Source organism: Neolamprologus multifasciatus, chromosome 4, assembly GCF_963576455.1.
Source record: "Neolamprologus multifasciatus chromosome 4, fNeoMul1.2, whole genome shotgun sequence".
Taxonomy (NCBI): domain Eukaryota; kingdom Metazoa; phylum Chordata; class Actinopteri; order Cichliformes; family Cichlidae; genus Neolamprologus; species Neolamprologus multifasciatus.
The window spans coordinates 14,217,517-14,239,669 of record NC_140442.1 but is presented as its reverse complement, the minus strand read 5'-3'; the positions used below and the strand labels follow the sequence as shown (position 1 = coordinate 14,239,669).

The 22,153-nt window shown below is 41.0% G+C and overlaps 2 protein-coding genes across 2 annotated transcripts; one reads left to right on the top strand and one right to left on the bottom strand.

Annotated features, from left to right (window-relative positions):
- Nucleotides 1–8,810: 8,810 nt before the first annotated feature.
- Nucleotides 8,811–16,296, top strand: LOC146520035 (cytochrome P450 2K1-like). Its single transcript, XM_085155691.1, has 10 exons — nt 8,811–9,088; nt 9,180–9,381; nt 9,904–10,063; nt 10,150–10,299; nt 12,323–12,483; nt 13,089–13,268; nt 13,354–13,507; nt 14,374–14,555; nt 15,740–15,881; nt 15,988–16,296. Exons 2-10 carry the CDS (start codon nt 9,181–9,183, stop codon nt 16,173–16,175), a joined length of 1,518 nt encoding a protein of 505 aa, XP_085011817.1. The 5' UTR covers nt 8,811–9,088; nt 9,180; the 3' UTR covers nt 16,176–16,296.
- A 5-nt stretch (nt 16,297–16,301) lies between these two features.
- Nucleotides 16,302–22,149, bottom strand: LOC146520034 (uncharacterized). The gene is made up of 4 exons (XM_085155686.1): nt 22,012–22,149; nt 20,261–20,896; nt 20,059–20,169; nt 16,302–19,686 (listed from the first exon to the last, which is right to left on the bottom strand). The coding sequence occupies exons 2-4, from the start codon at nt 20,873–20,875 to the stop codon at nt 18,715–18,717; spliced, it is 1,698 nt and encodes a 565-aa protein (XP_085011812.1). The 5' UTR covers nt 20,876–20,896; nt 22,012–22,149; the 3' UTR covers nt 16,302–18,714.
- Nucleotides 22,150–22,153: the final 4 nt, after the last annotated feature.

Below are 22,153 nucleotides of genomic sequence, written 5' to 3'. Positions count from 1 at the left end.
CAATTCCACCTCTGGCATTATTGCGTAAAGTTGACAGGCAAATAGGCAGGCTCAGTCCCCGGCATCTAGCGACTGTGGAAGTCGCTACGCTCCTCCTCTTCTTTTCTCTTTTTTTAGAGTTTAAAAACGGGTTGTGTGTGAGACTTTAGATCAACAAAATATAAAATATACATTTTCAATTGTTATTGATCCCTTTACCCCTAGTCCTAAAGTGTATATTTATTTTCTTACTCTTCTTATATATATTGTTTGTTTACTTGCACTGCTGTAACTGGAGCCTCGTCGTCTCGTCTCTCTATATACTGGACTGTATGTAGCGGAGATGACAATAAAGTTTACTTTGACTTCAGCAGCAAGCTGGCGCACCGAGCGCTCTCGCGCTCACTTTTCGCGTATAGAATTTTGAAAAAACATCGGTGCAAATTATAAGTCTGTATCATGATGTCTGGTGTTTTCGTGTTTGTTGGTTTTTTTTGTAATTTGTTTTATTTTGCGAGTTGGTCATTTTTGCTGCTCCAGCCAGCCAGAGCATCCCCTGCCCTCTCCTCCCTGTGCCGCAAGCAGCAGGCGCACCTCGCAAACGGAGGGCGCCCTTACTCCCAGCAAATGGGCGATAGAAAACCAATGCCATTCCCAATATGCGCTGGCATGATGTCGGGGCAGCATGAGAACGAGCCGTGATGCCGCCCCCACCATGATGCCGTCCCGGGCAACCGCCCGTGTCGCCCGTATCTAAAACCGCTACTGAGTACAGCCAGACTTTGACCGCTTCGCCTTGGGCATTTTTAATCTGTAGCTCTGCTCTAAAAGAACGTACGTACCTGGACCCGCCTACTATCCTCGGAAACGTAAAATGATTGGCTAGAATCTAAAGCGTATTACATCTCAGGAAAAAAAAAGCACCGAAATAAAGCACCGAAATGTGCGCTGCTTACTTACTTACTTACTGTCTGGTTACTACCGTTTATGTCAGAACCGGTGCCATCATGGCACCGGATACCGGTACCCATCCCTATTTATATCTGACCCAGATAGACTGCAGGTCATAACTTCTTACCTGAAGTTCAGTTCACACTTGAACCGGCGTCCGCCTCGGGTCTCTTTTCCTTCTCCTCCACCTGCTGGCCTCCAACACTTGCTAATGTTACTGAATCTGTGGAAGCTCCGCGATACCCACCACATGAAGTAACGAGTAACGACCCTATCTAAATCCCAGTAACGACTAACGCGTTCCCGATTTTGGCATAATAACTAGTTACCGTGCTCGTTACCACAATAATAACGTAGTTACTGTAACGCGTTACTTAATAACGCGTTAGTCCCAACACTGATCAGGAAGAACTAGGTCACACACACATGATCATCCTTATGCACAAGCACAGACAATGTTAAACAACCTCTCACTCAAAAACAACCCACAAGAAAAAATAGGTTGCGATCCCACTGGGACGGACATCTGGGGAGACATAGTCGACCCACCAGCCACTGGTATTTACCCAATGTTAACAGTGGCTAACCCCAGATTTGGCCTAATAATAGGGCCAGAAGGACAAGAAGAGCAAGACGAGTGTCCAACTATACATATTTTCCGTCCGTGGTCACAAAAAGATATGAATGTGAATAGATATGTGAAATAGTGTGAATAGTGAAAAGATATGAATGAAGGTTTCATTCCCTGGAGGGACGCTGTAGAAATGATCAGAAGGCAATGGTATTTAAACGGTCATGAAATGCTTCAAGTAGTGCAAGATTTATTAGGATTAAAGATAGGAACAGTTAGAGGAGATTATACCGGCTCAAACGCCGGGGGAGTAGCATATGCACCAGGAAGCACCGACCTAAACATTGCCCTAGCGAATATGAGAATTAGAGTACGGTTGGCCCCGAGGGCTGACTATGGAAAAATAGGAGAGGTGAAACAAAAAGAAGCCGAAACAGCTTCAGATTTTCTGGACCACCTGCGTCCAGTTTTTAGACAGCATTCGGGATTAAATTATGAAGAGGGCCCAGAGACCCCATATCAACAACAACTAAAGAATGCCTTTTTAAATGGCCTCCTACCACCAGTGAAATCACATGTAGAAAAACACTGGGTGACCATGAACACAGGATCACTGCCCGATGCACTGCAATATGCAGAACATGCTGTTGTGGAAGTTTTTTTCCACTTAAATAAAGCCTGCAGACGAGCGGTGAGCGGTAGCTAACATTCTTTTAATCCATGCACACAACAGACAAACAAGCTTGTGGAGCCCTCCATGGCCGCGGGACAGACGGTCAGCAGAGTTCTCTCTGAGCCTAGCATAACTCTCAGCTAAATACCTTCTCCAGGAACAAAGGCAGTACACAGCTGTTTCACACCTTAAAGTTCACACTCCCTTGCTACTTCCCAGAGTCCTCAAGAGACAAAAGACTGGTCCTCTGGAGTTCCTGTTTCCCCAACATCCTTACTACACCCCCTACCATTTGTCTTAAGTATGAGTGTCAGACATGTTAATACAATAACATAATGCGATTAAATACCTAGGTAAAAGAAATTCCTCTACAATCCCACCCTTTGATTCTAAAATCAAGAATCACATTAAAACCAGAATTTCTTTCCTGACATTCTGTATATCACATCAACATTATTGTACACTTAAAGGAGTTTCACACTGTGTATCCTCACTTCACTGTTCTCCCACCACCCTTTGTTCATCTTTAATCTTCCCCACAATCTAAGCTCTCACATGCAAATGGAAACAACAATGATACAGAGGAAAGGTCTTCTCCAGAGTGTCAAAGTACTTTGCATGGCAAAGTGAAACAGCATTAGGTGGTCCATTCTCTGTCACAGTCATGGCTCCTGGTGTCTGTGCCATTTACAGAGTCATAATTCCAATGCTGATCTTCCTTGCGCTGTCACTTTTGGAGCTTAGCACGCTCTCTCCATCCCTCGATTTCTGTTCCAACGCGGCTGTAGATTTAAGGCAGAGCACGTCGTACACCTTAGTTGTCTTCCTCAGCGTCAACGACGAAACTCTTTCATTTTATTTTTAAGATTTTGCTGTTCAAAATCTCCTCATGACAATCCTTTGGAAGCCCACTGTCGTTTGTCTGTTGTCCTGCAGATGGTCCCTGCTTCTCACTGGTCCACTTGAAGTGTTGACTCCTAGTCACAGTTTGCATCTGCGCCTCAGTCAATCCTTCCATATCCCTCATGTCACGGTTCCTGCAATTTAAAAATGAAAACTTCCCCGGAAAACCCTCTTTTGCCCTATGTTAGCTTAACACAATTAGACATGCACAATAAAGTTGTGCATTGTCTCTTAAAAATTATCAGGGATTCTCCCCTGAAGTAGCTTTACTCCAGGCCCTGTTGTAAGAAAAAAAACATTAGCCAGTGGTGTGTCCTGCTGTAAATCATGTGATTAGATCATATGATTAACCCTCTGCTGTGGAAAAAGTGATATAGATGTTAGCGCAGCGCGTCTGTATGCACACTTTCTCACAGTGACCTCTGCACTGTAAACAATACAAGGTCATGAATAACACACCGCTGGTAAATTCACAAAGACACAGAAAGTGGCATTTAAAAGGTTAAGTCAGCACGGATCAAAAGCCCATGCAACCCGTTGCTGTCACCTTTCTGCTCCTGTAAAAGAAACATACATATATACATCCACCCTTTTGTCTCTCTGGGTGGAGGTGCAATCTTGCATATTGGTGTCAAGTCAGTCAAGTTTTTGTCAGTTCAGTCAATCCCCGTGTTTATTGCTGATAGCAGAACCTCTTGTGTCGCAATAAGTTTCTACTGCCAGCAATGACGTCATTTCAAAAAGGAAAAAAAGAATTTAGACTGGATTACCTCGCTGAATCCTTTTTGCCAGGGACTTGTTTTCTGATTGTCCCAAATAAGTGGCTTTCTCCCGAGCCCATTTTAATTTTGGAGAAGCTCACTTGCGATTGATCAACATGTTGTATAGCGCTTTCGATTCCGATCTTGCAGGCCTGCTTGAAAAAGAGAAAATTGCCAAACAAAAATCTCAGTGCACTGTTAAAAGTCAAAAAATATGAAGGCCTCTTTTAGAAGTTGTCTAAGCGTACTCCCTTAGAATGATAGATCAAAACAAAACTAATTTGCAGGTTCAAGGTGGTACCAAAAGAAAAAGCATCAGTAAATCTCCAAAACTTTCATCCACCAGTCACACACCTCACACAACAGCAATATTCTATTAGAAAATGAGTTTTTGTTTTCCCCATGTACCCAGATGTGTGTCACGATAAGACCTCCCTCACACATCAGAAACCAGAAACTCAATAATCTATTAGTCCCCACTCATCTGACCCTCCCGCAGCATTCTGTTCACCCCTGCAATGATTCAATCATCCTTCCCCAAAAATAATACTAGTTCACTAGTCTATGTATCATTTCTTAACCTACTAAGCTAACCGGACAAGATGATGGTAACAGAAATGCTTAAAATGCTATTTGGTCTTCATGAGCTTCATTGCATGTGTGTTTGTGTTACTAGGATTAATGCATTTTTCTGTTTGTGTAACTTTTGTGTACCTCTCCTCTTTGCGGTTCTGCAGACACTTTTCAATTCTCCACGCAAGGCAGTCGTTTTTTCCTTCCCAGTTTCCTAAACCCAAATTTCATTCCCACACTACAACAGCATTCCTCCATGTTGTCCCCTTCTCCTTTGACTGTGGTCTCATCTCATCTCTCCCCCTTGCAGCAGTCCAGTGAGAGTCAGTTGTCTTTCAGCTTTGTCCTGTGTTTTCCACGGTCTCATTTTGCCATTTTTGCTCCAAAAGTGGCAAATGTCCAACTCAAGCAGTCTTTTCAAAAGTCCATTCACACACAGTGAAGTTGCAGCTCCTTGGAAATGCACATCCATCCATCCAGTCATGATGATGCCATTTTTCTCCTTGCTGTCGCTGTCTTGCACAGCTGTTGCTGCTGGACCTTTTCTTCACTGCTCAGGATGCTGCTGTGAGCTCTTGAGATCCATCTCGTTGTTCTGGAACTGCATTTCTTGTCTTCAGGGAGAGATTTTGTAGCTTGTGTTCTCAGGGTGACAAACACGTGGAAGTTAAGCTGTAAAACAATTTAGCCAAAACTTGGCTTGAGTGTTTCTAATGGTGTTAACCTATAATTTTCTTCCGACTGCTGCACGTGGAAAATTGATCCGGGTCTGCTCTTCACCTGCAAGTGACACACTGAGACATTTTGATCATTCTTCTCATTGCTTAACACAACACCTCTCCCCTCTCTGGTTCTGAATTCCCCTTTCTTAAAAACCCAGAGAGATTGTAGTTGTTCTACGTTGAAAAACACCAAACCCTCTTCCTATTTGCTTATTTTATCAACAATTCTGCTAAAAAATTTTTTTTCGTGTGTGTCCACCCTAGGGGAGCTGGTGGCCTGCAGTACCACCTTCTCCCTCTAGTTGGAAACAACTGTTACACACATTTCTACACTCCTTTCTCTTTTTTTTTTTCTTGTTTTTGTTCCCCATTTTCAACATTTTGTAACCCAATTTTTCACTGTTTTTACACACACATCAACGTTTCCCACACAACCATTCTCTGCAATCTTACACACCACACATTTACTCAATTCTTACCATACAGTCACGTATTGAGTTTTGTCTCTGGCCGCCTGGTGAAACGTCTGCCGATCTACTGGATCTAGATCCCATTTTACTACACGAGGCGTCCCCCGTGAGGCCCTTGCCTTCTACGGACCAAGGAACGAACACCGCCACTCCGTGCACTATAGTACACAGAGATGGATTCCGACAGTGTACCCGAACCGCCGTTCCTGTGACGTACTTGGACCGAACACAGGTCTGGGCCGGCTTCTCCCCAACAACGTGCGCGAGCCACTGTCCTTGTGATGAGCCGTACCCAACACAAGCCTGGGGCCTCAAACCACCAGGTTTTCCTCCTGGAGACTCGAACTCCGGGGTCGGCCAGCGTTCCCCCCCTCAGCCAGACAAAAAACTCTCCATGACTGTATACAAGTTAGCTACAACTCACCCATCTGCAGAAGTCCCCTCAAAATCGATGATCTCGGTGGTGACTGAAACACACGGCTCCGTGACTCCTCCATTTCCTTCGCTTCAACAGCTGGTAGGACAAAGGTACCTTTTCCCTCAGGGGTGATCAGCCCGTCCACGGAACCGTTGTTCAGCGACCACACGGACCACCCTGCTCACAGCGCCATTTTGTTGTGGAAGTTTTTTTCCACTTAAATAAAGCCTGCAGACGAGCGGTGAGCGGTAGCTAACATTCTTTTAATCCATGCACACAACAGACAAACAAGCTTGTGGAGCCCTCCATGGCCGCGGGACAGACGGTCAGCAGAGTTCTCTCTGAGCCTAGCATAACTCTCAGCTAAATACCTTCTCCAGGAACAAAGGCAGTACACAGCTGTTTCACACCTTAAAGTTCACACTCCCTTGCTACTTCCCAGAGTCCTCAAGAGACAAAAGACTGGTCCTCTGGAGTTCCTGTTTCCCCAACATCCTTACTACACCCCCTACCATTTGTCTTAAGTATGAGTGTCAGACATGTTAATACAATAACATAATGCGATTAAATACCTAGGTAAAAGAAATTCCTCTACAATGCCTTCCGTATTATAAAAAAGAAAAATGAGAATGTAGGCACTTTCACAGTAGATCCAGAGACAGGATTTATTGCATTTTCGGGAGGACAGATGCAAGGACGTAGGAGAGGAAATAGAGGAATGGACAATGTTAAACTAGTAGCTCAGTAATTGTGTGTTGGCCCAGTTTTCAGCTAAATAAATTAAGTATTGTATTTTACTATGCAAACTGAATCAATGTCATATCTAGTTTTCAGTCTTTTTCACAATCCTGCCTTCATTATAATTTTACCAAATCAAATATTTCATGACTTAACTAAGGCAATGCAATTAAAGTGAAATTAGAATCAGAATCAGAATCAGAATTTTATTTGTCACATACAGGTTGCCCCGCAGTAAAATGAGACACCCCCCCCCCCCCCCCCCCCGACCTTACACACATAACACAGACATTACATGGGGGTTACAAGTCGGAGATCGGCAGTTACGGAAAAAAACACTGAAATGTACACACAATGGGAAGGTACAAGAGGAAAAAAAGAAACCTCTACTCATGCTGTGCTTCCATGGTAGGACAGCACGAGAACAGGAAACAAAAAAACTCCTCTGCACAAAAAAAGCACATGAATGTTCACAGCACAACATTATGAAGACATAACAAGCCACAGGGTTGGGTAGGGGGATGAGGAGTAATCCCAGGCAACACAGCAGACATCCTGCCACTGCGCTGACTCGCCAGCGCAGGCCCAGACCCGCCTCGTGTTCCCAGGAGGTAACAAGCATCGAAGGCGTTGGAAAGGGAAGGGGAGATGAGTGAGTGCTTATCAGTGTAAGTGTGTGTGTGTGCGTGTCCATAGTTCAGCTGAGACAGTGTCCTTCGCCCTATCAGGCTAAGTAAACAGTCCTCCAGCCAATCCAGGTGGCCTTGCATGGGATGGGGAGAATAGTCATCACACAGTCGTTATCAGGGAGTGTTTGTCCGGCTTCAGCCTTGGGCCTGTGCAGCTGGCGCCGTGGTGGTGTCTGCATTTTGATCCCGAATTTATTGATTTATTGAGAATTTTCAAAGCTGATCTTTAACACTCTGATGCTGGTCTCTCGATCTCCCGTTGGAGAGCCGCGAGCCTCCCCATGATGGTATCAAACTTCTGATCCGTGGTGTTATCATTCTTTTGATTCTGAGACCTCACAACTGCAGTGATCCGTTCTGTGATGTGATCCAACTTTCGCTCAAGGTTGTCATTTTGAGCAGGGCCCTCTCTGATGTATCCCACCATACGCTCAATGGTGTTGTTTTGAGCCTTCACAGCAGCTGTAAGCGTCTCCAAGGTGTTAACCATGCTGCGTTCGTTGTGAGAGGTCGCGACTCGTCCCGTCGCTTCGATTCCAGCGGGCAGTCTTGGGGGGGTTTGAACAGCCAGTTCCGCTCTCTCAATTCTCCGATAAGTCAGGGCCATGCCAGCTCCGATCAGCAAGAACCCTGTTATCATGGTTCCGAATAGATAGATATCTTCAGCGTCCTCGATCGACAGTCCCGCCAGGCACATGACTCTCCAGTTCTGCCACCCGTCCATCATGTATTTCCGGCAGGGAAAGTCCCTCCAGGGCACTCGGGCTCTCCCGAGCCCAGACTTCTCGTTGAGAAGAGGGTGTCAATAGCATTCAGAGACCAGTTGATCAAATCCATAATTCTCTTTTAGGTTTTAGAGAACGACAGTGAGAGACTGTTCCAGGGAAAAAGTAATGCACATGAGACAGACAAGGACACAGAGGCTAAGCAGGGAAGATAAGGGTAAGGAGGAGAGGAGAAAAGTGCGACCGCCTTCGCTGAGAGCCAAACGACAAGACGATTAGATAATTAGATAATTAGATAATGAAATAAATGAAAACACACAATAATCAAAATACACATGTTGGAAAAATTAATCAAATTCTGCCCAGCAACCTGACATACCAGTGGCAGGAAGCGGGAGTCTTTTGTTCAAGACAATGAGTCAAATATAGGATGCATGGCACTGTATGCTGGTGCCTGCAGTGATGGCATCCTCTGCAGGCACCGATGCTCTACAAAAGGGGTGTCGAACTCCAGGCCTCGAGAGCCGGTGTCCTGCAAGTTTTAGATCTCACCCTGGGTCAAAACACCTGAATCAAATGATTAGTTCATTACCAGGCCTCTGGAGAACTTGTTGAGGAGGTAATTTTGCCATTTAAATCAGCTGTGATGGATCAAGGACACATCTTAAAACCTGCAGGACACCGGGCCTCGAGGTCTGGAGTTCGACACCTGTGCTCTACAAGAATCGTCACTGCTGGATCCATGCTGCAAACCTCAAACCCCATGCTCTGAATCTGATCCAAACAAGTTCAGACTGAGCTCACCTAAACTGCCCTCTGATCACTCAGCATTCCCATGAACTCCAGGGGCTGGGCCTGTGTGTGAATAGTCTCAGTAGGCCAGAGTCTGATTGGCTGTTATCCAAAAGTATGTCTGTGTTGTTAATGTTTTAATATTGATTTGACAATAACCATAAGGTCTGTTGAAACATACGTGTAAGGCAGACTACTCTTGTTTCTAGGTCAGCATGGCTGCAGTTGAAGATTTTTTACTACATACTCCAACTGTAACATCTCTGCTCATCACAGTTGTGATCCTACTTGCTTTCTATCTAATCTGCACCAAACTTGCTTCTGGGAGAAACTACCCTCCAGGTCCCATGCCACTGCCGCTGTTTGGCAATTTGCTACAGTTGAATCGTCAGCCGCTTCACATTGCGCTCTATGAGGTATGCAAAAATCAAATACAGTGCTTGACAAAATTATTAAGCCACCATACAATGTAAAGATTATACTTCAACTGCTCTAAAATAATAGTATTGGCTATTACCAAAATCTTTTTTGAATGTTTTTGTAATTAAACTGACATTCCATGCTAAACTATAATTTATTATATATTTTTTAAAGCAGATGCTAATTTACGATTATTTACTTAAATTCCTGAACAAAACAATGTTTGTGCAGTTGAAAGTTGTCTTTGAACAATTTCTGACTTCTCCGAGGAGTCCAGTGTGCGCACTCAAATTTAGGTATAAAAATATGAATTGAATTTGCCTAAAAATAACAATTGAATTCTAAGTTTTAAACAAGTTTTTGACAGACTTCTAAAATTAAAAAAAATTCACGACATAAAGTTTTTTTGTTTGACGCAGTGTTTGTTGGCAAAGGCAAGCAGATTTATTATTCAATGCTACCACTCAGATGTGGAGAAACTTAAAAACTTTTGTCTCCTTGTGTTTTACTCACTTCAGCTGTCCAAGAAGTATGGCCCAGTATTCACTGTCCATTTGGGGCCTAAAAAGACAGTGGTGCTGGCAGGTTACAAGACGATCAAGCAAGCTCTGCTGAATGTTGATGCCTTTTCAGACAAAGAAATACTTCCAATTATTAGTGACTTAAAATTAACTCATGGTGGGTGGAAAAAATATTTTTCTGCGTGTTTATATTGAGGTTTCTTTTTAATATTTGCTTTTCTTCTGGTACTTAAAATTCTCAAGGAATTGTTTTTGCCAGTGGAGATTCATGGAGAGAGATGAGGCATTTTGCATTAACAAACTTAAAAGAGTTTGGAATGGGAAAGACGGCAATCGAAGAAAAAATCATAGAGGAGTCTGAGTGCCTGATTGAAGTATTTGAAGAAAAAAAAGGTAACGCACCTTTTGACACATTAACTTTTGCTAATAGTTCTCAGTTTTTACAAATCAGTCTTAAATTTGTATTCATTCATTTAAAATTATTGTAACTCCGAAATGACAACGCAGGCACGGCTTCTTCAAGACGGGCGCTTCGCTGCATTTATTGAACGCCGTGAAAAAACACAAAGGCTTTAAGTGCTTCAGTCTATCAAAAGTAACACTTGTGTTTTAACAACAAAAAAAATTACCTCGTGGCCACCTGCCACTTCTACGGAAGAGGATTAGGGCCACTGGAGAAAAATCTGAAAACAAAGAATTCTGAAAACAAATAAGTTTGATGAAAAAGTCAGAATTCTGACTTTAATCTCAGAATTCAGGAAAAGAAGAAAGAAAAAAAAGACGTGCCCACTTTTGTTTTTTCCCAGTGGCCCTAATCCTCTTCCGTAAACTTCGGAGGCCCCAGAACAATAACTTTACCGTCCTGTGCATTCTAAATAAAAACATAAAATAATTAGAACACCATACATTACAAATTTTCACAATATTACAATACAATTATATCAAATATCTTGAACAGCTGGTAGACTAACCAGGCTTTTGCAGATAGCTCGCTGAACTCCTATACAGCCTATATTATCACGCCCAAAACCTCGCGATAATAGCGGTGTAACAAAAACTTGTTCTTTGTGACAAGATAAACATGTCTCTTGTACAAGAAAACACACCTTTACAATATTGTCCACAGAAATGCACAAGCAAGAACATTTTAACTGCTGGAACCATCTATTAAACTTCTTTATACATAAGCCATTTCTGTGACACTAGCAATTATCAACACATTGCAGCTACAGGAACAGCTTGGCCATTGAAACTCATGCCATGAAACTCCCAGCGCACACTTTTGTGCTGGTGTTAATGCCATTATGAGGTTTGGAACTCTGTACTTATTGAGTCAGCACAGGACAATAACTAGCATTTTTAATGATTTTTACGTACTATGTAACTCAGCACTCGCATTGTGGAACCACATTCTGTAACATTCCCCGATAACCCTTCCCTTTATGCAATACCCGACACTGGGTAACAGAGGCACCAGATCCCGATTTATTTAACTAGATTTTCTCAGGCAAATTAGTCATTAAACAGGGATGTTGGTGCACATTTTGCTCTTCAAACTTGTACACTTTAACTTATTTGAACAGGTTGTTGGCTTTAAATTCAAGACAAATATGTTTATAAACAACATCGAAAACAATTTCTTAGGTTAATGTATTTTGTTTATACAGTTTAATGAAATGTGATTTGTAATGCACAGCAATTAAGATTGTGTGACTGAATGACTGCAAATTCTCATTGTCCCAAGAAGGTTGCATAGTCCAAGAATAGGAAGTCAAGGTACAGGTATGAGGTGTGAGAGCCACTCTCCTGATTACAACTCAGTGTAATTGTCATGGTCCTAGGTCGTTCATGGATTTTTTTTTTTTTTATTTTTCCCATGTTTGCTCCGTCCCTTAAGTTCTGTTTCTAAATAATGATCCTCAGGGTGATTCTGAGTTTATAATTACATTTTTGCACTTTGTACAACAAAAGGAGTGTGGGGAAAAAACCCCAACAAAGGTCCCACGGCTCCTGGCTTATCCTCGGTTCACTGCAATATAAACACCAGGTTCACAGTCACAGAACAAAAGAAAACCTAGTCAGGACAAGACAGCAGTTCCCTAAAGGATGGGCCCAAACCAGCGGTTACCATTTACTACTACAACTGACAAAGTAATACCAGGAAACAAAACGTTGATGCACTGGGAAATGTAATTATAAAGTTGTTACCTATGAGAGTCTGTTGGTGGACTAATGAGGCAGATAATCACCCTAAAGGGTGGAGAATACCCACTCAACCTTTCCTGGACTCTGCAGGAGTTGTAACACACAAAACAAACTTGTTCCTGCATCCTGCCTTTGTGAATGTTTATTACCTGAGGCTTCTAGTTCTTACTGTGTTGGTCCTTAAATAAAAACACCTTCCTTTTTCTGTCAGGTAAAGCCTTTGACACTGCTGAGGCTGTGAACGCTGCTGTTTCCAATATCATCTGTTCGATTGTTTATGGTAAAAGATTTGAATATGATGACCCAGAGTTCAGAGTGATGTTGAGTCGAGCTATTAGGAATACTCAACTCCTGGGCTCTGCTTCAGTGCAGGTATGATAACAATCTGACAGAAACAGTTCTTCACATCCTCACTCCCCTGTCACTTGTCAGGTTGTTTTGCTGCTTACTACTACTTACCACTACTCCTTTTACATGTTTGTAATTATTTGTCTTTTTGTTTTGTTTTTTGTCTTCTTTCTAGTAACTAGTCTAGTTTCCATTGCTTATAACCTGTTGGAATGGTTTTAGAACCCTCCTTATTGTTTGCCTTTCCGACTGCTGACCTCATGAGCCTGATTAACCTTTGATTAAAAATGTAAATTTTAGGCCTTGTTCTTGTCTCCTCTGTTCTAAGTTCAGTAGATCAGCATTACTATTTACCTTTAGTCAAAATGCAGTTTTTAGTGTAAATTCAGAATGTTAAAAGTAGACATTAAGGCCAATAGTATTTAGTCATTACAAAATATCTGCAAAATCACCATGTAATCCATGCCCTGCCACGAACAGGATTTCAGGTTCTCTTATCTAAATCGAAGATTAATAGCAACAGGATATCATGTCCAGTTATGCAGTTTTCTATAATTAAACATATAAATACAATGTATTTGTTAAACTGGTAATGTGTGGTGAATCTAACTTTCTTGTTTGTTCAACAGTTGTATAACTACTTTCCAATGCTGTTCAGTTGGGTTAAAGCCCACAAAGAGCTGAGAGAGAACGCCTTTGCTAATAGAAAACAGATTGCAGCATTGATCAAAGGTTTAGAGGACACCCTTGATCCACAGATGTGCAGAGGTTTGGTGGATTCATTTCTCGCTCGGAAGATTCAGCTTGAGGTAAGACCTAAATTTGATTAAATACCTTTCCAAAGTAATCTTATTACTGAGACGTATTTCTTCCCTTTTTTTTTCTACTTGTAAGGCATCTGGAAATATAGATAAAAATATAAGTTCTCACTATAACGAAGACAACCTACTGATTACTGTTGTCAACTTATTTACTGCTGGCTCAGAATCTACATCTACTACTATAAGATATGGCTTAATGCTCATGGCCAAGTACCCTGAAATACAAGGTAAGAAATATAATACACTTATTTACTGGTGATGCTTCATTCACCAGACATCTGGGCAATGTGGAAATGAAACAATGGTATTTTAAGTGAAAATAAAGCAAAATCAAAAAAACAACATTGTCATAAAATTTAGACCGGGTTACGCAGCTTTTTCTAACGGGGGGAAAAAAAGATGGTGAGAAACACTTACGTCAAAGAAAAAGCAAACGTGAGAAATGATTTAGAACAAAAACACAGTCCTACCCATGGGCAAATAGCCATTGTCTAGTAACCCAGAATACTGTCAAATTGGCTCTCTGGCAATACTCATCATTTCCACTCCCTGGTCTATTTACTTATTAGATTACTACCTACTACTGGGTAAGAATAAGAGGGTGGCAGATAAAGAAGGGCGGAAAAAACAATACCAAACACAAAACCAATAACAAACCACAGTAGGCTTGCCACGGCTTCACCGGGAAGGAGTTCACTGTATATTGTGAGGATATATTAGCAATCAAGAAATTGAAGCATATAAAACAATCAAATGTTTCTCTTTTCAAGTATGTTCTTTATTTTATTTATGAAACAACTAAATCTCATGACTTCCAAAACGTATATGATCACATTTGGATATAATTTGTCCAAAATCTGAATTTTTGTTCGACCATTAGTCATTGCTATTCTGACTAACATAGGTTTGCTAGATGTCCCTTTTACTTGGCTCCAGCAGTGTGCAGAATACTGCAGATATAAACATGAATTCAAACCTAACAGCAAATTAATAAATTGCTGTTAAATATAATAATTTGTGTAACAACACTACTACAGTTTTAATCATTACTTGGTTTGTGGGTTTTTTTTTTTTTTTTTTGTTCTTTTTGTAGACAAAGTCCAGGAGGAACTGGATCAGGTAGTAGAAAATCGCCAGGTCCGAGTGGGAGACAGAAAGAGCCTGCCGTTCACTGACGCTGTCATCCATGAAATACAAAGAGTGATTAATACTACGCCTTTTATTGTACGCTGCGTTTCACAAGATGTCACCTTTCAGTCCTACTTCATCAAGAAGGTAAAACAAAAGCCAAACAGTCCCAGTTCTGAACCAGTTAGTGACACTGTACACGTCTACATTTTTATTTTTAAAAAATGACACGTGAGTGCAGAACAAACAGCATCAAGAGTAACATGAAACGAACACACTGGGCTCTATAGGACCCTCACCAAGACGTACAGGCTACTATGTAGGATAATGACTTTTGTTCACACTTTAAGCTGTCGTTGTTCTCAAGCTATAGTAGATCTTAGTTTATGTTTATTTGGGTTTTTTTATTTTCATATCCATAAATTATCACAAATTGAAATTCTAAATAAGATTTTAGTGTTAAAAAAATCCCTGAACTATGGGTGCTTTAATATATTAAGTTACCCTATAAGTTATTTATTTATTTTTATTTAACAACAAATGTGGCGACCGTGGCTCAGGGGGTTGGGAAGCGTATCTGTAACCGGAAGATCGCCGGGTCAATCCCCGGGTTCTCTGTCCTGGTCGTTGTGTCCTTGGGCAAGACACTTCACCTACTGGTGTTGGCCAGAGGGGCCGATGGCGCGATATGGCAGCCTCGCTTCTGTCAGTCTGCCCCAGGGGAGCCGTGGCTACAACCATAGCTTGCCTCCACCAGTGTGTGAGTGCGAGAGTGAATGAATAGTGGCATTGTAAAGCGCTTTGGGTGCCTTGAAAAACGCTATATAAATCCAATCCATTATTATCATTATTAATGTGCTGAAATAAACAGTTACAATAAGGAATGAGTATATTGTATAACACTACTGCACAAAAGATACAAAAGGAACACAGGGGGAGGCTAAAATAACAGGAAAAACCCCTGACAAATGCAACTTGCTATAAATATTTAAGTAAAAAAAACTAACTATGTAAAATGTACAACAAGTAATTAAACTCGGGAATTTTTTGTTGCCTAATATAGAAATGAACAATTAATGAATACATATAAAGGAAGAAATTAGCTCAGCATACACATTATTGCTATTGACTAACAGATCTTTAATGCTTAGAAGTGCTGAATTCAGCTAACAAGTTTGATGGGCTATTTTAAATGCAGGGATTCATTTGACTGCATTTATACCACTATTTTCGTTCATTTACAATATGAGTTTAATATTTGGAAACTTAAGTAAAATTTATTTCATGAGTGCTCTTAAGACAATGAGAAAGCAATCTTCTCCATATTTTAGGGAACCCCAGTGATTGGTCTGCTTTCATCAGCTCACCAGGATGAGAATAACTGGGAAAAGAGTTCTGCTTTTAATCCAGCCCATTTCCTGGATGACAAAGGCAATTTTAGAAGGAGAGAGGCCTTTATCCCATTCTCTGTAGGTAAGTGTCTGGGTTCTTTGTGTTTTTTTGTTGTTTTTTTTAAACACAAAGACTAAGACAAACATTAAGATGGCTTAACAGTTTGCGATTCCCTGATTTCTTGCAGGGTCGAGGGTTTGTGTTGGAGAGAGTCTGGCCAAGATGGAGGTTTTCCTTTTCTTCGCCTCCCTCCTCCAGCGCTTTCGATTCACTCCTCCACCTGGAATGACTGGAGATGACCTGGATCTGACACCAGTTGTAGGGTTCACCCTCACCCCTTTACCTCATAAGCTCTGTGCCATCAGCAGATTTTAAAGATTCAAAGTGTAGAACACACAAGTGGTATTTGTCTTTAACCATTTTGGTTACACAAACAACAAGCTGTAGGAGTTTGATCTGCTTGTTCTTATTAAAGGTATTGTTGTCATTGTTAAAACCAAGTTTGCTTTTTTTTTTTTTTTAAACACACCTATCATAAATCCCCTGAGTGAAGTTTTTAAAATTTGGCTACAAACACCATGAAATCAGGGGTGAATTAATTAGATTTCGGTGGTCTAAAGCCACTGTAACCTTATGAAACATTTTTGGCAATAAATCAAGAATTCAATAAAGAAGCAAGGATATTTTTATTATCCCTAAAGGACAATTTGTTGTTCAGACAGCAGAAATCACACAACCATCAAGCAAAATGCAATAAATGTACAAAAAAAAGCAGGAGTAAGAACACAGCATGGTATTCAATGTATTTGTCCTGTATAATGTTTGCAGTTGGAAGCAACGTAAAACTGTCCAAACTTCAGTCCTAATCTTATGCGTACAGCTCAAAGGTCATTCAGGGTCATACCTACAATTCTGCAATATCTAGATAGAGCGAGAGAGCAAATGGAAGCATATGTACAATATTTGGTTAATTTGACACATTTTACTGCATTTCTACTTTCATTTAATTTTTCAGGTTGACCTTTTGATTTTTGTTTCCCCATGTGTATCAATCTATTTTTACACACCGAACTCTGTTCAACAAGGTACATGAGCGCACGGTGAAGGTAGTGGAGGGGCCCATATTCGCATTGGTCCAGTAGGTAAATGCCACAGCCCTGGATTCAGTGACCCTGCACTAGCTGATCAGAGAGATTATAATGCCACTCCCCTCAGCTGAGTTGTAATGGTGGCTATTTGTATCCCTCTGTTGGTCTAGAGATGTACAGTTGTGGTCAGAAATGTACTCATCATGGGGATGAATGTCATGGTAAATTTTGGGTTTTAAGGATTTCTTTAAACTTTCCATTTATACATTATTATAAATTATTATCTATTTTCTCTAATGCACACAGGGTCAAATATATGCATATAACCCAACTAATATTTAGTCAAATATTCCTCAGGAAGCTCTATTTCGACCAGATGGTCACCATCAGCAGAATTCTGGCATACATGTGGCTGGATATTTGACCACTCTTCTTTGGTAGAAGTAACTTTAAATGATTGAACTGGTTAAATTGCTCCATTCATCTTTTTCTCCTCATCTAATTCAGGGTTACAGGGGCTGGAGCCTATTCTAGATGCCATAGGGCGAGAGGCAGGGTATGCCCTGTACAGGTCACCAGTCTGTCGCAGGACCAACACAGAGAGACAGATTTAAGCTCACATTCACACCTACGGTCTTGACCAGCTGGCAGATTAGAACCCAGGGCCTCACTTCATTGTGGATGGTGATGCTGGCGTTCCAGCAATTTCCACTTAATGGCAGACTTGAGCTGTTGTAGTTTCTGAACATCCTAACCAATTTCCTCTCATGTGGAGGGTGACAGTTTGAGTATTCTTTCACTCTGGCAAAGTGGTTACACATCTGAATAACTTACAATTATTTAAACTATTTAATCTTGGAATCTGCATCTATCCATCTATCTGCTACACAAAGAAACTACCAGCTGTAGTGAAACATGATCACTAGCAAGAAGTTAATAGGAGCTGGCCTTGTCAAGTTAAGACATTTTGTCCTGTGTGGATTAAAGAAAGTCCAAGATAAATTCAAACTGCAACCAATTCTTGTTTGTTTGGGGTTTTTTTTGTTTTTTTAAAGTCATTAAAGATGTATGCATTACAATCATTCCAACCTGAAAAAAAAAAAACACTTAAAAGAAATAATTAAAAGCCCAATTACTACCCATTTATGCCCACAACAGTATACAGCAGGTAAGGCTAAAAGCACCGGATTTCTTTTTCTGTATAACAAAAAAAAGTTTTACAGAAAGAAACATTACCATTACTTGTCTTTTAGCATAACAGTGAAAGTGTTGTCTTCTTCCTTTATATCCAAAATAAGGCAAACACCCAAAACTCGTCACCAATCTAGATGGATAAATACAAATACCACAGAAAAAAATATACACACATCCGATTTTGTCCTGAATCGCCCCTTGTAAGAATCACGTTTTTCTTTTTGTTTTTTATTCAAGCATTCTCAGTTTTATATGAGAATGGCTTGTCATCTGTAAAATAGTGAAATGGAAGTATGCTTTGGATCATAAGGTCCTTGTGTTTTATAATCAGTTTGCCCAGATGTATGAAAATTAACAATTGATAATGCCAGTAATGGTGATATAAGATAAACATGTCATTTAAAATGTCAGAATGATTTAATTGTTGCCTCTAGCAAATACAAATTATAATATTTACTAAAAGATTGTAGTATCCTATTGCTGATTGTACCCTCTCCCTTTGGAAATAAATAAAAAACTTGCTACATTGTTTATTGTTATATTTGAAAACATGTTCACAATGCTACAGTCACTCTAAAAAAGTACATCAAAGCCCTTGTGGTCCTCAAACAGTGTGTGGAATCTAAAGCCATCTATGGTCCTTCCACTTTGATAATATTGATCTGCTGGTCCTGTGAAGAGTGGTCCGAGTTCAGCACTGGTCGAGTGGAAACGCTGCAGTCCTGGAAAGTCCTTGTTGAGCAGCTGCTTTGGAATTCCGATGTTTTACTCTCCAATGCTCTGAAAGTCTGAGGATGTGACTGTATGCTGTATGTGGAGACATATGATTGTGTGTAAGGAGGCATGAGTGCTTGACTGGTCTGCTGAATATATGCAGCTGAATAAGGTTGTGTTTGAGAAGGGGTGTGAGTAAGAGGAAGGCTTTCAGTATTGCTACATGGTGGAAACCCATTCACGGTTGTAGGACTGAGTCCCGGCAATTTAAAGGCCTCCACATTTTCTAAACCTTCTAAAGAGCTGTAGCTAGGCTGGGTTTGGCTACACTGAGTGTAAGTGCCTTGACTAAAACTGAAGGTGTCTTGGTTAAACGAGGTAGAGGCAGAAGCTGCTGCCAAAGCAGAGGGTGAAGGAGTCTTGTTTTTCTGCTTTTGAACACTGCTACCATGACCCATTTTGGTTGCAATGGTCTGTAGAGTGTTGAGGATCTGCTTCTGAATTTGAGTCTGCTGCGACTGCTCTCTCTCCAGACGGCACTGCTGCTCTACAAGCATCTTCACTGCCAGGCCCAAGCTGCGCACTTCAGAGCCCAAACTCTGAATCTGATCCTGGAAACCGCTTCTGACTCCAGCGTCCTGGGCTGCCTGCTGTGGACTCGGGTTCCCTTCAGTACGAGGAGCACCCTGACTCCCAGGGGCCTGTATGCGGATAACAGCGCCCCCGGGAGACGCAGATGTTAAAGGTGCTTGTGGTCGGTTAGAAATACGAATCCCAACTCGAGGAGGAGGATGAGGGGGAGGAGGAAGGGAACGAACAGGTAGCCCTGGTCTCTGGGTGAGAGAACGTCTAGGAGCGCTGCTACTTCCAGGCTGATTCCCTGTAACAGTCTGTGTAACATTGAAAACATTTCATTTAAAATGGTGTTCATATTGCAGTCGTACTAACAAAAAGCTCAACAACAGATGGTGTTTGTATGGCCAGGCTCCCAGACTCAGAGCAGAAAATAACAAGATTTTTTTTGGGGTCAAGCTAAAAATTTACCAAATACAAAACACAGAAATGCTTTAAGAGAAATAAAAGTGGCGATAAAGAGTCTAAAGACCCGATCATATCAGTCCCATGAGGTGACAGCTAAAATTGTGTAAGGAGAAATAAAGCCTATGATTTAACAGGTACTTTCTGATGGTGATAAACTCACATCTTTGTTTAGTAAAAGGGATTCAAAAGCTAAGTGTTAGCTAAAGCTAAATGTATCTCACCTTTTCAGTGGTCAGATCGTAGGTTTCAGGTGGCTGTGGCACAGCATTCCTCATGTCAGCGCCCTGGACACTTGACGGATCTCTCCTTAACAATGACGCCACTGTTGAAAACTGGTGAAAAACAACGTATGAAAGACTGAATAATATTTGGAGGCTAATTTATGGTAAATTAGTACACATCAGTACACTAATGCTTAGGTACCTTCAATCTGTGTGACAATGCTTTATCCAAAATTCTCTTTCGAGCTGCCAGCATTGAACTAGTGGCTGGAGAAGGTGTGACTCTCCGCCTCACTGCTGGCGTGGAAGTCATAGCACTGGTTTCTGACCTTGGTAGAGTGGACTGGGGAGCTCTTTGTTGGCTCTGCTGTGCGAGTGACGTGACACTGACAATCTGGATATCATTTTCATCCTTATGTTCTTCAGGTTGCTGTTCTTTCCTGTTGCCTCCACTGGTTTCCCCGGAGGAAGAGCCCTCTGAGCTGATGAGAGTCTGTTTAGCAAAGTCAGCAGCAGCTGCAAAGCCAAGACGTTGTGATGAATCCCGTAATAGGTTTCGGATTTGAATGTTACTCCAGCTCTGCTGTACTGCTCCAGTTTGAGCTTGCACCTGTGCTGGTGATGTGCTACTTCCAGGCTCTACAGGTCTCACCCTCCCCGGCGGCCTCCCCTGGAACTCTCTCAGGAACAAGTAGATGGCCTGAGCGGAAACCTTAATGTTCTCCAGCTCCAGCACAGCTTTGATTTTACGGAAACTCAGGCCAGCCTTTCGCAGCTCTACCACTTTGTGCTTTGCAGCATCATCGAGCCGGCCCATGGTGAATTCACCTGTTCTGACCTGTCATAAAAGAGTGAAATTTAGAGTATGTTTAATAATATTATTATTATTAATAATAATAATAATATGTATAATAATATAGAAAGGTGCGATCTCTGTAACAATGTTAGAGGTGTAGGGTAATAGCAGCCTTGGCAATAGCTTTGAAATTAAAAAACTAAAAATCCACATATTGTGAAAAAGTATTTGCCTCCTTTCTAATTTCTTACAATCTGGAAGGGGGCAAATACTTTGTCATAGCACAAATGTAATACACATATGATAATATAGTAAATTGTAATTATCCTCTTTGGAGCTAAAAGAGGCCACCCAAACACGTGAGATATTGATGGAAAGCCCAGGATGTCCTCGGTTTAATACATTAGGACTTAGTAGGGTAACTCAAATAAGTCAAAAGACATAGATCGAAAACAAATGTCCATTATAGAGGAGGATATATGACTACCTCACATCTCAGATACTTTGAATGTCATTATGAATTCTTCCTGCTAATATTATCTAATATTATGAGAATATTATGAGAATATTATGAGAACCCTAAGATATATGTATCTCTCTCTCTGTCTCTCTCTCACTATATATATATATATATATATATATATATATATATATATATATATATATATATATATATATATATATATATAGAGAGAGAGAGAGAGAGAGAGAGAGAGAGTCTTTAAACTTGTAAAAATAAATAAATAAAAGACATCCTCATGTCAAGCTACATTACAAAATCAGGAAACTTCTTTCGGAAATGTGGCTGTCATAACAAAAAGATCAACTTACTGGCTAAACGGAGGAAACTGAAAACACTGCCAATATCTTACATTATCATATAAATATGAAATACAACCAACTGTAAATCCAGCGCATAAAAAAACTGGTTTTTTTATTTCTTCTTTTTGTAAGTTCTTCTAGGAACAAGGCTGTGTGCTTTTTAAATTTAATTAAAATTTCCTCAAGAAGAAAAACATATTAGTGTAGGATTATTTTTTAAACAAGGGCATTTTATTGCTGGGTGAGAAGGTAGTGTTGTACAGTAACTCCGTGTTAGCTGCGCGGGGTAACCACCTCGGCTAGCACACAGTATCCTTAGAAAGTGATGCACTCACTTGATCTAGAAGAAGGAAGCTCGATCGATGTTTCCTGTTCGGTTACTTCTTTTCACGGAGCTCGACGAGGTTTTTCCACGAGTGCGCTGGGTCGCACACGCGCTCACTTACAAACTCACATTTTGTCGTCAAAAAATGTAAA

Coding starts and splice junctions, on each gene's coding strand:
- LOC146520034 (XM_085155686.1), bottom strand. CDS start 20,875: ATGGGCCGGCTCGATGATGCTGCAAAGCACAAAGTGGTAGAGCTGCGA. Junction 20,170..20,260: donor CATTGTCACACAGATTGAAG/GTACCTAAGCAT, acceptor GTTTTTCACCAG/TTTTCAACAGTGGCGTCATT. Junction 19,687..20,058: donor ACGATCTGACCACTGAAAAG/GTGAGATACATT, acceptor AATGTTACACAG/ACTGTTACAGGGAATCAGCC.
- LOC146520035 (XM_085155691.1), top strand. CDS start 9,181: ATGGCTGCAGTTGAAGATTTTTTACTACATACTCCAACTGTAACATCT. Junction 10,300..12,322: donor AGTATTTGAAGAAAAAAAAG/GTAACGCACCTT, acceptor TTTTTCTGTCAG/GTAAAGCCTTTGACACTGCT. Junction 12,484..13,088: donor TGGGCTCTGCTTCAGTGCAG/GTATGATAACAA, acceptor TTTGTTCAACAG/TTGTATAACTACTTTCCAAT.